The sequence below is a fragment of the Archocentrus centrarchus genome, chromosome 17, assembly GCF_007364275.1.
Source record: "Archocentrus centrarchus isolate MPI-CPG fArcCen1 chromosome 17, fArcCen1, whole genome shotgun sequence".
Classification (NCBI taxonomy): domain Eukaryota; kingdom Metazoa; phylum Chordata; class Actinopteri; order Cichliformes; family Cichlidae; genus Archocentrus; species Archocentrus centrarchus.
Window position 1 is genome coordinate 10,158,290 of NC_044362.1, and position 13,833 is coordinate 10,172,122.

A 13,833-nucleotide genomic window follows, 5' to 3' on the forward strand; every position below is an offset into this window, starting at 1 on the left:
ATACAGGAGGTGACCACCTCTAAGATCATCACCATCAGGCCTAACCAGAAGCCCTGACTGAACGCAGAGGTGCGCTACCTGCTGAAAACCCGTGATGCCACGTTCAAGGATGGTGACGCAGCAGCACTCACAGAAGCCAGGAAAAACCTGTCGGCAGGCATAAAGAGAGCAAAGTCTATATATGCTCTCAAGATCCAGGGCCATTTCAACACAAATGACCCACAAAGCATGAAGAGTGGGCATCGGGTGCATTACAACCTACAAGAAGAGAGACACACCACACAGTGCCCCAATGACCCAGCGCTCCCCGACACCTCGAATGCTTTTTACGCTCACTTCAAGGCATCAAACTCCATCACCCCTTCACGACTCACCCCCTCCCCTAACAAACCTCCAGCCATCAGAGTAATAACTGCAGAGGTGAGGAGAACACTTCAGGGGGTCAAATCCTGGAAGCCCTGATGGAGTCCCAGGCAGATTTCTTATTACACCAGCTGTCCTGACAGACAAGCCAGAGTCCCGTCATGCTTTAAGACATCAACCATCATCCCCATGCCAAAAACCTCTTCAACATCGTGCCTCAGTGATTATCACCCCATTGTACTCACCCCTGTCATCATGAAGTGCTTCGAGAGGTTGGTAATGAGGCACCTGAGGCAGACCCCCGATGCGGCAGAGGACTCCCACCAGCAGAGCCGGTCCACAGCCGACGCCATTGCGGCTGTGACCTACCAGGCTCTCACTCACCTGGAGAGCAAGGACTCCTATGTGAGGCTGCTATTCCTGGACTTCAGTTCTGCGTTTAACACCATCATCCTGCAGAAACTGGTGTCCAACCTGGCAGCACTGGGAACCTCCTCATCCTTATGCAACTGGATCCTAATGGCAACAAATGCTCACTCACAACACTCAATCACAACACTCACTCACAATGCTCTCAATCAGAGCTCACTACAAGAACAGCCTCGTAGTGAAGTTTACAGATGACACAGTGGTGGCTGGTCTCATCAGCCATGGGGACGAGTCAGTGTACAGGAAGGAAGTAGAAGACCTGACACACTGATGCAAACAACCTCATCCTCGATGTCCAGAAGACCAAAGAGATGGTGGTGGATTTTTGTAGGACTGGTGCGGCGCCCCCTCCTCTCTACATCAAGGGAACATCAGTGGAAATGGTCCCTTCCATCAAGTACCTTGGTGTACACCTCACCATCACACTCACCTGGCACGCCAACACCACAGCTGTCATTAAGAAAGCCCACCAATGCCTGTACTTCCTGAGGAAGCTGAAGATGGCAGGCCTAAAGACAGAGTGCCATGACCACCCGCTTCACTGTGTGGTACGCTGGCTGTACGGAGGCAGAGAAGGAGGCGCTGCAGAGAGTCATTAAGTCTGCACAGAGAACCATCAGGTGCAGCTTACCACAGATCAGGGACATCTACTCCAGATGCAGGGAAAGGGCTACCTGCATCCTCCGTGACTCCACCCACCATGCACACAGACGTTTTACCCCCTCTCCTGTCCAGAAGGAGGCTGCGCTGCACCTGGGCAAAAACATCTAGACTGAAAAAAAGCTTCTAACAGGGTGCGGTCAGACTGCTGAGCCGTTCCACCCCCATATACTGACTATGCACCTCATAAACTACACATCAAAACAGCATCCCCTAATGCTCCACACTCGCACACCACCTTATGTCTACACTGCACACTTACACACCATTGTCACTTTAAGACCTCCACTGTCGCTTAAAAATTCAATGCTGCTATTCTGTTATCACCACTGCACTTTAAAGCCATTTCAAGTTGTTGCTGCTATAGTAGAATGATGCTATACCTGTTTTAGTTTGGTTTAGTGTATTCTTATTCTATTTTACTTATCCTAGTTTATTTACTTATTTTATTTATTTGTTTAAATTGTATTTTATTTATTGTTCTAATTCTATGCTTCACCTACCACATACACCGAGACCTGAGAAACTATATTTCATTCACATTGTCTCATAGTGTGAATAATAAAGCTGAGACTGAGTCTAATAGAATCCTTAAAGTAGTCACAGATTGGCTTTTTAAAGGTCTAAACACTGGGCGCAATAATCCCCAGTGTGAAACCCACAGGAGATGGAGGCTCTCTGGTATACATTTCAGACATAGTGAAAGGAAGCATGACAGTATGGGTTTCAGCACAGACAGCGAGTGCACAGAAAGACTCAGCACATCCACCCAAACACTTGCTAAGCCAAACCAGATTACACTTCGAACAGGGAGAAAATCTTATCTCTCCAGCTCGAGATCTCTCCACCGCTCTCTCGCCTTTCCTGCTTTCACGAGCTTCACCCTCCGCATCCTCCCACACTTCTCACAAATGGCATCTGCATTTTTTTAAAACATTTTTTAGACTTACTGAGAAGCAAATTGTGTTGAATGATGGTTTGCCTCTCTCTTCCTCTTTCATTCCTTTTTTTTTAATATACCACAAATGTCACAGTGTTTGTACGATGGAAACAAAGATCTGAAAAGATGCTGCAGTCAGAGTTACCCATACAAATGCAAATTAACTTTTACTGTTTAGAACGTTTGTGAGGACAAATTTTCATCATGTTCACTGGCATTGAGAGATGAGAGCAAAGCTCTAAATGGCTGAATACACATTTCATAAGGAAGAAGACACAGTGCCTTGTTTAAGACTGCAGAGGCTCACTTAGACGGCTTCTCAGGACTGAAACAGGCTGATTGAGATTGGTTAAGTGTTGCATTCATTTCAAAGCTGTACAATCAGACATCTAATTTAGCTGAAGCTCTGATAAAAGACTTCCTTGCCTTTACGTGCACATGAAGCATGTTATTATTGTGATTGCTGAATTTAAGACTGCCAGAATATTTCCTCTGATGTTTCACAAATCTGGAAAAATAAAATAAAATGCTTTTGAACTCCAGCGGTTCATAACACATTTTAAGAACCGACATATTGGTTCATATGTTTCCAACAGGATCTTTTATCTTAATTGTCAAGAGCTGTAAAGTTAAATGTAGCCTTCTTAATATAAAGTAGCTCCATTCAGATGAAAAGAAGCCTCAAGGGTAACTCTGGCACATCATTAAAGCAATGTGTCTTTATTTGCACCGTCTCTATTGTACAAAAAATATGTAAATAATTGCAGTTTAATTGTGTGATAGAGGAGCACTTGTTTTCCTGTGCAAATGGTTTCAGCACAGATGTACTCTACATTAGGATTTAATCCCGGGATCCGGGATTCCCGGGAAATGCGATCAGAACCATTTCCCGTTTCCCGGGAAACGTTAGACGGGAAACCGGGAAAAAAGTCGCGCGCGTCGATTTGACTTTCAGAAAGAAAAGAAAGCTTCAGAATGTTAAATTTAAGGAAATATTGAGAGAAGGGTTCGTTTAATGCGAAAAGCATTACTTTTCATTTCAGGCACGTTCAGCCTCCGTTTAAGGCTTCAGCTTCATCTCAAGCGTTTTAATAGAGGTATTACACAGTTGTACTTTTTTCCTCTTTAATTTGTTGAAATCGTAGGCAATGTGTTTACCCTAAGGTATTTTGTATTATATACTTTTATATTATTATATATTGTTATATTGCATTATATAGCCTATAAAATATGCCTGCCCTGAACAATAAAGAAATATCTGTTTAACTTCGAGTGTTTCTTTTCCTCGTTTGCAGCCGCTTACTAACAATCATGAATTAGGATACGGGCCTAATGTGTGAAGAAATTATCATGAAATAGATTGCTTTAACATATTTCGCTTTTAAAATGGAGTTGAGTAAAATTTATATTTTTTAGGCTATAAGGATTGGCCAGTTTTTCAAAAGACGATTCACAGCGAACCTACTTTAACCCTCAGACACGGTGTTATAAATTTGCTGTTGCCAGAATGGCAATGACCAAGTCGTAGTGCATTACTCAAGGCCCTGTGTTATGCCATATTATAGTGTAGTACGGTAGTTAACTTTTCAATGACTATTACAGCGTTCCACTGGTGGAGATATAGCGCAACAGATGTCGCCACGACAGCGTGGCTGAGCCTTTATCAGTGCTGTGGAGATGAACCGTATTGTTTTGCACCAGCAGTTGTAAAATATCTTGGTATAATTCCATGTACAATGGAGGAATATTCGAATTATATTTGTTAAGGGAGTGTTGAGGAACGATACAACACCGCATAGCTCAAGCACTCGAATGTCGAGATGTAGGTTTTATTGCGTTAATCAAGCCGACGTTGTCCCCTACTGGGCATAACAGGACATAGCTGGAACGCTACCTCTACAATATCAGAATAGTTTAAGCCCGACACAGGCTACAGAAGGCCTAATTAAAATAAATAAATAAATAAACTTTTTCCCGGGATTCCCGGGAAATGGCTCGTCATTTCCCGGGATTTAATTCATGTCATTTTCGGGAAAAATATTAAACCCTACTCTACATGAGTCAGCTGAACATGTGCAGCTGCAGTTAACTCATCACTAATGATTTTCTTCCTCTGCAGGAAAACTAAAAATTCAGTTTCAAAGTATCCACTTTGACACAGAGTAGAAGCATCTCTTCAGTTGAAATCTCTTTAAGTCCCTCTCGGTTTCTAACTCTGTCATCTCTCTTTCTGCCTTGTCTCCACTTGCTCTCAGTTTGATGTCCGGTCTAGCTGCCCTGGATGCCAAGTGCTCCAGCCGCTTGGGCATCATGACCATTTCATACTACCTGTGGACCACCTTTGTTGCTGTGGTAGTGGGCATTGTCATGGTGTACATCATCCACCCAGGTGGAGCTGCACAGAAGGAGGACTCCGAGGACAGCAAGAAGCCAATGACCAGCTCTGCGGATGCTCTGCTGGACCTCATTCGGTAACAGACCATTAAATGTTTCCTGTTATGCTCAGAGCGCTGTACTTGCATCAGTGGAAAATGCATAGACTGTGCAAAGGAGAGTTGCCTAAGAAATACCACAGCAGTGCATTTCCCTGCATTCATAATACATTAACTGTATTTTTTAGTAAACACTGAAATCTCCTTTTTGAAATATGTTGTATTTTGATATCTTCATTTATACTGAAAAGATCTTTATTATACTCATAATACATTATTATTACAATATATTATCATTAAATTCATTGTGCTTTTTTACCTTGTAAGAGTGCATGTGTATGGGATGGCATAGTACCATTGAAAAAGCATCATGAAGGGAGTAACACGTTTAGGAAGCACGATGTACTGGATATATGTTGTTTTTTGGATATGAGTAAGAGTCAGTTTAGCTGGCACATACAGTACTGGCGTCTGTGTCTGTGGTTCCCGCGAGAGCCTCCAGACGAATCTGAGGCGTCATTAGATGAACAAGGAGCTTGAAAGGACGCTTGTTTAGCTCCTCAAAATTCAGCACTTCAACCTACATAGAAATCTTAAATCAATCTAAAATGAATAAAGCTTAAAAAATGCTGATGTACAAGTTCATATCAACAAAGTCATGGAAACTAAAAACAATCTCGTCAAAAGAAAAAATCCAGGAGACCATGGACTTGTTCCAGAGCAAATCTAATCCAAATATTGCTAATGTGCATGCTTTGGGTTTTGCGGATTTGCAAATGAAACAACATGTGCAGGATACAGCACGAATGAAAGCAGATTTGCTCTCGGTGCTCATGAAGGAAGAAGCCAAGGAAGTGCTTGAGGTCAGAGTGTAAAGCCTGGTGCCTTCTGTGCCAGTGGGTTATTGTGCTAAGCTAATTACTGCTGCTGAAGGACCAGGTTGCTGTGTTAGAGATAAACCGGGAACATGACAGAGGCCCGCGTCAGTTGGTCAGTGGATTGAAGGCTGCAAAGAAGAGCTGCTGTTCATATTTACATTTTTTATTATGTTATTTTACCCCAACATGGAAATTATGACTTATGCACAAGTTGTGTCTTTTTGGCAGAAAAATAATGAACTTTTAAAAGCATCAGGAATAAACTAGACTTGGAAGACTCACTTCCAGTCACAATGTCAATATGAGAGAGTAATAAACTGGCCAAGCCCATGAAATCATCTATGGCCTGATCATGTGCAGTGGTGAAGCTGTGTTGTTCACAGACTCTCAGTGCGTGTGCGTGTGCATGTGATTGGGGGGGGGTTTACAGGGCACAGCTGTGCTTTGGATTTATCTCGCAAAGCTTCTTTACAGCCTTCATCTATCAAGCAGGCCTGCTGTATCACTCACAAACTGTCAGTGCTGGTGTGTGTTAGTGTGTGTGAATGTGTGTGATAAGTACGTATAATGAGCAATACTATGTATGAATATGTGCATTCTTGGATTTATTAGGGGAACCCTGGGGTTCATTAGCCTGCTTTGCTCTGACAGGATATCCTGCTGAATGGCTAGGTGACTCACTCCGTATCATCTCTGGATATCTTTGCCATGGTTTTTAACATCGTTCTTCTTAATGTACATGCTGTCAAATACAATATGGCCTTTAATCCCTCTGCATCTGAAATGTGCTGTTTGACTTCTGATTGTGATTTGAATTCCGCGTCATTGTGGGATTTACCAGCAGCACTAATACAACACAGACCTTGGACAGTCTTTATAAAGAACACTATATAACATACATAGAAAAAAGGCAGCAGTCTTCACGTAAACAAAAGCCAATTCATATTGCTCTCCTGTATTTATTAGATCACTCACTCTTCATTCATTGTGCATTTCCCAGCAGTCTAAACCTCTTGACCTAAAATGATTAGTTTGTAATGACAGGAGGCCATCCAGTGTGTGGACTCACACAACAGCCTGATTAACAGGAGTGTATTCATCCATTGTTTAGAGTGTAATTGTTTTTAACAATAATGTTGCCTCTGCTTCCAAGCTTCTGTTTTATATGTGTTCATAAACAGTGAATATGATAAAATATCGACACACCAGTCGAGTTGTGTGTAGAATGGGTGATTTCCTCCCCACATATCATAGAGTAACCAGTGATATGTGGTAAAATACCAGACTTTTTCTTATGTCTTAAAGACACTGGCTCAGTGTTTTTAGGACAGCGGCTGTGGCTCAGGTTGGGAGAACGGGGTGTCTACCAATCGAAAGGTCATTGGATTGATCCCTATCTCCTTTAGTCTGCATGTCAAAGTACCGTTGGACTGAGCTGGACTTGCTCCTGATCCGTGTGTGTGTGTGTGTGTGTGTGTGTGTGTGTGTGTGTGTGTGTGTGTGTGTGTGTGTGTGTGTGTGTGTGTGTGAATGTTAGATAAAAAGCATTTAAGAAGTACCGAATGACTGTGTGTGTGTGACTGAGTGAATGAAAGCTGTGGCAGAAAGTGTTTCGAGTGCTCAAATTGAGTAGAAAGGTGCTACATAAGCACTGTTCCATTTACCATTTACACTGAACCTTGGTATATATACTCATTTACAGAGAAAGGTCTGAAAGAGAGAAAATATCCAGTGAGTGGCAGTTCTTTGAGTGAAAATGCCTTATTGATGTCAGAGGTCAAAGGAGAATGGCCAGGCTGCTTAAAGCTGATAGGAAGGCAACAATAAATCAAATAACCACTCGTTACAACCAAGGAATGCAAAAGCGATTCTGTGAACATACAACACACTGAGCCTTGAAGCAGATGGGCTACAGCAGCAGATGATCACACTAGTGTGGCTTCACGTCTTACATCAATGCTCCAAATTTAATTACAGAAAAAAGCAAGTTTAAAAATCACCAAACTGTGACAGTTAAATGACGGTGATGCAATGCAAGTCTTCACTCATACATTCATCCATTGTGTGTGATGTGCACAATCACAGGGGGCCAGTGCATATCCCAGGTTGCACTGGGTGATTATAGAGTACACTGTGCAGGGTTGCAGCTTATTATATGACTGGCGTAAACAGACGGAACTACTGACATCCACGTTATAATTGGCCACACTTAAAAACGAAAATAACCCAGCCTGGAAATATACAGTCACCCAACATATCACATTAGCTTTGATGTTTTGGATGAGTTTGTTGGACAACTTTTCATTTTACCTCTCTGGATGTCCACTCCAGATATACATTGTTTCCTACTTTCCACTCACTGGCTTCTGTCTCTATTCTACCTGCTCCTCTATTTTTTTAGATTTCATCCTTTCTTGAGCCAAAATCCTTTCTGTGGCAGCTGAAGCACTCAGTATCCTTTCATTCTGAGATATGAGATATGAGTTGGCTTTTTAGAGCAGTTATTAAAGTGGAGCTTTCAGTGTGGAAATAAAGGACGACGGGGAGATTTTCTTTTATCAGGACTGATAAGACTGATGCAGAACAGTATGTTTACCAACAAAGCAAAGTTTCAGGGTAATTTTATTAGAGAAAGATTATTTGCACATGTGTGGTGATGCAGAATCCATAAAGAAGCCGTCATCCTGCTTTGACTTTCTGATTTAATCAATTCAGGTTTCACAAGGAGGAGATGTACGGGGAAGATTTACCCAATAATATCAAAGCCAGTACATCGTTCATTATTATGAAGGATGTGTTAAAGGAAAGCTTTGAAATGTTCTATTTCTCTGATTGAAATCTTGCATTGTTTACGTTTCCATGCTCTAAAAACTGTGAATTGGATTGTTAACATAAGTTTTACTTCAGATCATGGATTCTATATTGAAATGCATCAAACATGCACTGAAAGATATTAACAAATTCCCTGAATTCTCTTTCACAGCAACATGTTTCCAGCCAACTTGGTCCAAGCTACATTTCAACAGGTAAGCTCAAGTGCTGAAAGCAAACATGGCTGTTATGCCTTATTCTTTAAGCTTAACAGCAATATCCCTTTCATATTCTTTATTACTATACATTTCTTGTTTGAGTCCATGGGAGTCTCCATGGGAGAGCGCAAACATAAATGAACACGTTTCAGTATCATGTAAGAACGTTTGAACGTTTCTGCAGATGTCTCGTTCACTGCGCTCTGTTTTGGTTTCAAGTATCGAACCCAGAGAGTCGCAGAACTCATCCCCAAACCGACAGTCGCTCAGCTCCTGGATGAGACAACCACGCGCAGGGTCTATATTTATGGCATCCAGGATGACAATGGCACCGACACCCAGAACTTCTCCCTGGATCTCACACCGCCTCCTGACGTCATCGTGAAAACATCTCCTGGCACCAGCGAAGGCATGAATGTACTGGGGATTGTCATATTCTCTGCAACCATGGGTAGGTGTTTGCCGCTAATGTCAACAGTACACATACATAAATACATATAATGCCTAACTGAAGTTTAGTTAGCTTAAATTTAAACTGTGCCGTGCAGAGAACAAAGAAATGTTTTCATTCTCATCAGTGAACACTATTGAAAACATCATTGCAGATGTATGGGTGATAAGTTATGCATGCTACGTAACTGTTGTTCTTTTGCCATCCAGGAATAATGCTGGGAAGAATGGGACCCAACGGAAGTGCTTTGGTCAACTTCTGCCAGAGTTTGAATGAGGCAGTTTTAAAGATTGTTGCCATTGTCATTTGGTAAGAGCAGTATTATAGCAGTATCGGTGTAGTTTTTAGTACCACTATGCTTGACAACATAATGAGAAAAAACATTACTGGAAAGGTTTGAGTTTTCTCACCTTGTCCTTTCTGCCTTGCCTCCTTCTTTCTATCTCTTGCAGGTATTTCCCCTTTGGTATCGTCTTCCTGGTGGCTGGAAAGATCTTAGAGATGGACGACCCTTCAGCTATGGGGAAGAAGTTGGGCTTTTACGCCATCACTGTGGTAATGGGCTTGGTGCTGCACGGCCTGTTCATCCTCCCGGCCATGTACTTCTTCATCACCAAGAAAAGCCCCATAGTTTACATCAGAGGCATTCTGCAGGCCCTGCTCATCTCCTTGGCCACCTCCTCCAGGTAAAACATATCAGTTTGTACACCTACAGGTCCGATAGTGTCATTATAAAGGTCAATGTAACAAAAATACAACGAAAGCATCAAAATGCTCAATCCACAGAGAAACACGCACAGCCTGGATTTAAAGAAACTGTGCCACACATGTACCGTAATCACTCATGTTCCTAATACCTCTAACTGTAATCTTTCATGTGTATGTCCCAATACAGTAGAGAGCTCCTGTGGTATTAACACATTGTGCAGGTAATGTGGCTAAAATTACAAGTAGATTTGAGTATAAACCAATACGCCCGAGCTGTGTCAGAATTTTAATCCTGGACTATTAGGCTTTTTGTCCCATATAAATTCACCGAGCTTTTTTCTTAGCATCATGTTATGGCACATATGTGAAAAATAAATGGTCGTTAGGTAAGTAATTTTAGAAACAATAATGTCACTGTATAAGACTTTTATATATTTAGCACTTTTGTATTTAATAGATTTTATATTCAGTCACTCAAGCCTCTCATGAAATCTCTCAGAAAAAGAAAGTAAAAGCTCTGAAAATTCACTGGTAATGTTCATGCATTCTATGTTAATCATGCAATCAGGATGTTTCCCAGAGAAATGAACAATGGTGACCACCAGTTAATGTTTATAAGCCTATAGTCAAGCAAAAACATCAACACCAAAGAGAGGGCCAAGGCTAAAGAAGAAATGCTTTTATGCTCTATTAGGAGTGTAAATGGAGGGAATGAAATGGATGTTTGTTGGTATTTTTATTTTTCTTTAAGCCTAACATCGTATTCCGCCTCAGGGTTTTCTTTAATGCTGTGTTTGCTGATAAATTTCTTTTCAGTGTGTATCCTCTCAGTGTGTTTGCGGCATGTTGGTCCACAGGTCGATGCTGTAAAAGAATGTTTAGAATAGCCAGGATATCTATTTGGTACTTGTCCTCACTGAAGCTAATGATAACAATCACACTGAGCAGTGGTCACATCAGGGGTTGTAAACTCATTAAGTCAAGCCGGGTTTATTGAATCTAACCTTGGGCAGCTTTGTATAAATTGAACGGTGCCTGCAGAGGTTGAACAAACACACAAAAAGACTATAGCTATAATCCTAAATACTTTGAATTTGCAAATAGATAAACCAGGTGAAAAGCAGCAGCATTGTGTTTCTTAGATGTCAAGTGTATGCTTATTATTTCAGCTACAGCTCTGGTGGTGGTCTGAGGAATTAAACCACTGAAACTTTATTAATGCTTTTGTTTTCTTGCTATAATTATTTTTCTTTCCCTGCTGCAGCTCTGCCACTCTGCCTATCACCTTCAAGTGCCTCCTTGAGAACAACCATATCGACAGACGCATCATCCGCTTCGTGCTGCCGGTCGGGGCCACCATCAACATGGACGGTACCGCGCTCTATGAGGCCGTGGCAGCCATCTTCATCGCCCAAGTGAACAATTACGAGCTAGACTTTGGGCAAATCATCACCATCAGGTAAGGAGCAGGCTCATGAAGCCGGACATGTGGTGGGATGTTTACTGAAGTGAAGTAAATGTGCGTCAGTCAGATGAAATCACTGTGGCTCCTTTTATTAAACATGAGCGTGGAGTGCCGAACCATTTTTTTAACAACTGCTTCTATAATTTCACTCGTGTTTATTTGGATGGTTTAAATAAATGTAGTGGAACAACAGAAGAGACGGGATTTTACACATCAAGTTTAGTCTAAATAATTACATAATGGCTCCTGAGGATCTGGAGAGGTTTTCTGAAGCCTTATGCATGGGTTTCAGATTTAATATTGTGTAGCAGGTAGTGGTTGCAGACAACAAAGTAGAGTTTCCAAGACATTTGCCTATATGTAGAAATCAGTGTATGGGACTCTCCTCTTTGCCTGAGACTAAAGTTCAGGATAGCTCCAACTCCACAGATATCTTCTTTCATCAAACTTTAGCACCCCACCTTTATAAAGGTACCGTGCTAAATCCAATACCTCTGTCAGGGAACAGTGACATTTCAGGAAATCTTGTCAACGCCCACCTCCTCATATTTGTAGTAACTGCTAAGAAAAGAAATTGTTTTCATTATAATGAATGCAGTTATTTTACTTTTTTGCCGTCAGCTGGTATGCTGATGTCTAATCAAAGGCAATAAAATCCATCACCACAGAAGCTTAACTAGACACTGATCTACACCTTTATACTGATTTAATTTAAGTTGTATTGAAATGAAATCTTGGAAAAGTGAAATTTGCATTTGCTACGATTCAGAATTATAGAGTTTCCATTTTAGTGCCTGAGAATTAACTCTGTAAATGGGAGCCTGGCACTAAGTTGAAGGAGCTGTAGAGCTATTACAGAGCCGCTTTCTTTGTTTTTTGCCTTAATATAATTCAAAGTCATGTCAAGAAGTTGAATTTCCCAAAAGAAAAACAGGATTGTAACAAATATATGTTACCTTCGGCAACTGCAACAACTCCAAGATATAAATATATAAATATCTCTCCAAAGTGTGACAGTTTAAACACATTTTATGTGGGTCAAAAAGGAACAGCAGGCATGTTTGTGGCATTTTGACTGCAACATGTGAATAATAACGTCACACATTCAGTTTAATTCTGAATTAATAAAAATATTATGGGATTTACTAGATACACATATATGTAAATGTCACACAGATTACGCCTCATGTGAGCTTCTTAGTCTGATCTGATTTCTGCTAAATCAGTCTGGAAGCCCTGGGGAAAGAAAAACAGACAGAAAAAATATTGACAGGCCTCATTTACCAACACCACAACTCCAAAAGTCATCCAAAAGTTAACCAAACACCCCCCAGACTAAGGGAAGCGTCCTGTCCCTCCTCTGAATTGATGTCCTACTGTAATAATGTTAAGAGCAGACCTCTTCATGGCTGCAGTCTGTGCACACTCCCTCATAATCCCTTGGCGGTAAAACCCATATGACCTGTATTACTCAGCTCCCTTGTCACGGAGAATTATAATTCCCCCCCGCCTCCCGCATCCTGTTCCTGTGCCGTTTGGCTACTGACCACGAAGCTGCTCCATCTGCATGCTAGCCCAACCTGAACTCCTCCACAAGGTTGGACAAAACCATCACCGTCCCTAAATATCTCATTCTCTCTCCACAGTAGAGGATACGGTATTCTGAAACTTTACATAACTAAAATACAGTACGTAGCTCTGCAATTAAGATTGTTATATAATGTATAATTTTGTTGGATTAGCAGCATAGCAGCATTTTAATGTTGCAGCTGGTTGTAGAAGAGACAGATTTTACCATTTTTCATAGATACAACCCTAAAACTGCAGCTGAGACACAAGTAAACAAAATAATTGAGCAGAAGAAATGGATGGGTCACCCGTGGTACTCCTACTACAGTCCCATGGGTCCCCTAGCAAAGGTGATAGAGTATTCGTAAGACTGTGGTAGGAAGTATACTCTCTGTAGTTAAAAAGAGTAATCGCTTTTTGTCTTTGCAAAATAAAAAAAATGCTAGCACACTCAGCATGCTGGGCTACATTCTTACTGGGAGTATATACGCCCTTCAAATAGAACTTGTGACCTTGAGATCACGACACAGGAAGTCAGGTACACGTGAACTGAGTTTTCTATTCAGTTTGGTTCAACCATAGACTATGAAAAAGATGAGCATAGCCACCGTGATGTCAGCCACTGATTTTTCAAGCCATAACGTAAGTGTTTTGTTACCACCATGTTGGTTTCTTGGAGCCAAAAGTTGAACACAAACTTTCTGAATGGAACCAAACACTTCAAAGATGATTGTAAAACCAGATAACTGCATTTAATACTCCAAAAGTTTGGTTCACTGAGTCCGATTAGCAGATGAACAGGTGTGCCTGGCTGGGACACCTGTCATTCAGAGTTGTCACATAGAAGGAAACTATTCATAGAAGCCAAAACCACTTTGTGCCAGGCTGTAAACATGTATTTTAATGAGT

General features: G+C 41.3%; 1 protein-coding gene across 1 annotated transcript in view; it reads left to right on the forward strand.

The window, feature by feature from the left end:
* Positions 1-13,833, forward strand: part of slc1a7a (solute carrier family 1 member 7a) — a 38,699-nt gene that overhangs the window by 16,604 nt on the left and 8,262 nt on the right. Inside the window, exons 3-8 of the mRNA XM_030752031.1 lie at positions 4,648-4,863; positions 8,686-8,728; positions 8,951-9,182; positions 9,392-9,491; positions 9,635-9,868; positions 11,155-11,349. Coding sequence (XP_030607891.1) covers positions 4,648-4,863; positions 8,686-8,728; positions 8,951-9,182; positions 9,392-9,491; positions 9,635-9,868; positions 11,155-11,349 — 1,020 coding nt within the window. The remainder of the gene's footprint in view (positions 1-4,647; positions 4,864-8,685; positions 8,729-8,950; positions 9,183-9,391; positions 9,492-9,634; positions 9,869-11,154; positions 11,350-13,833) is intronic.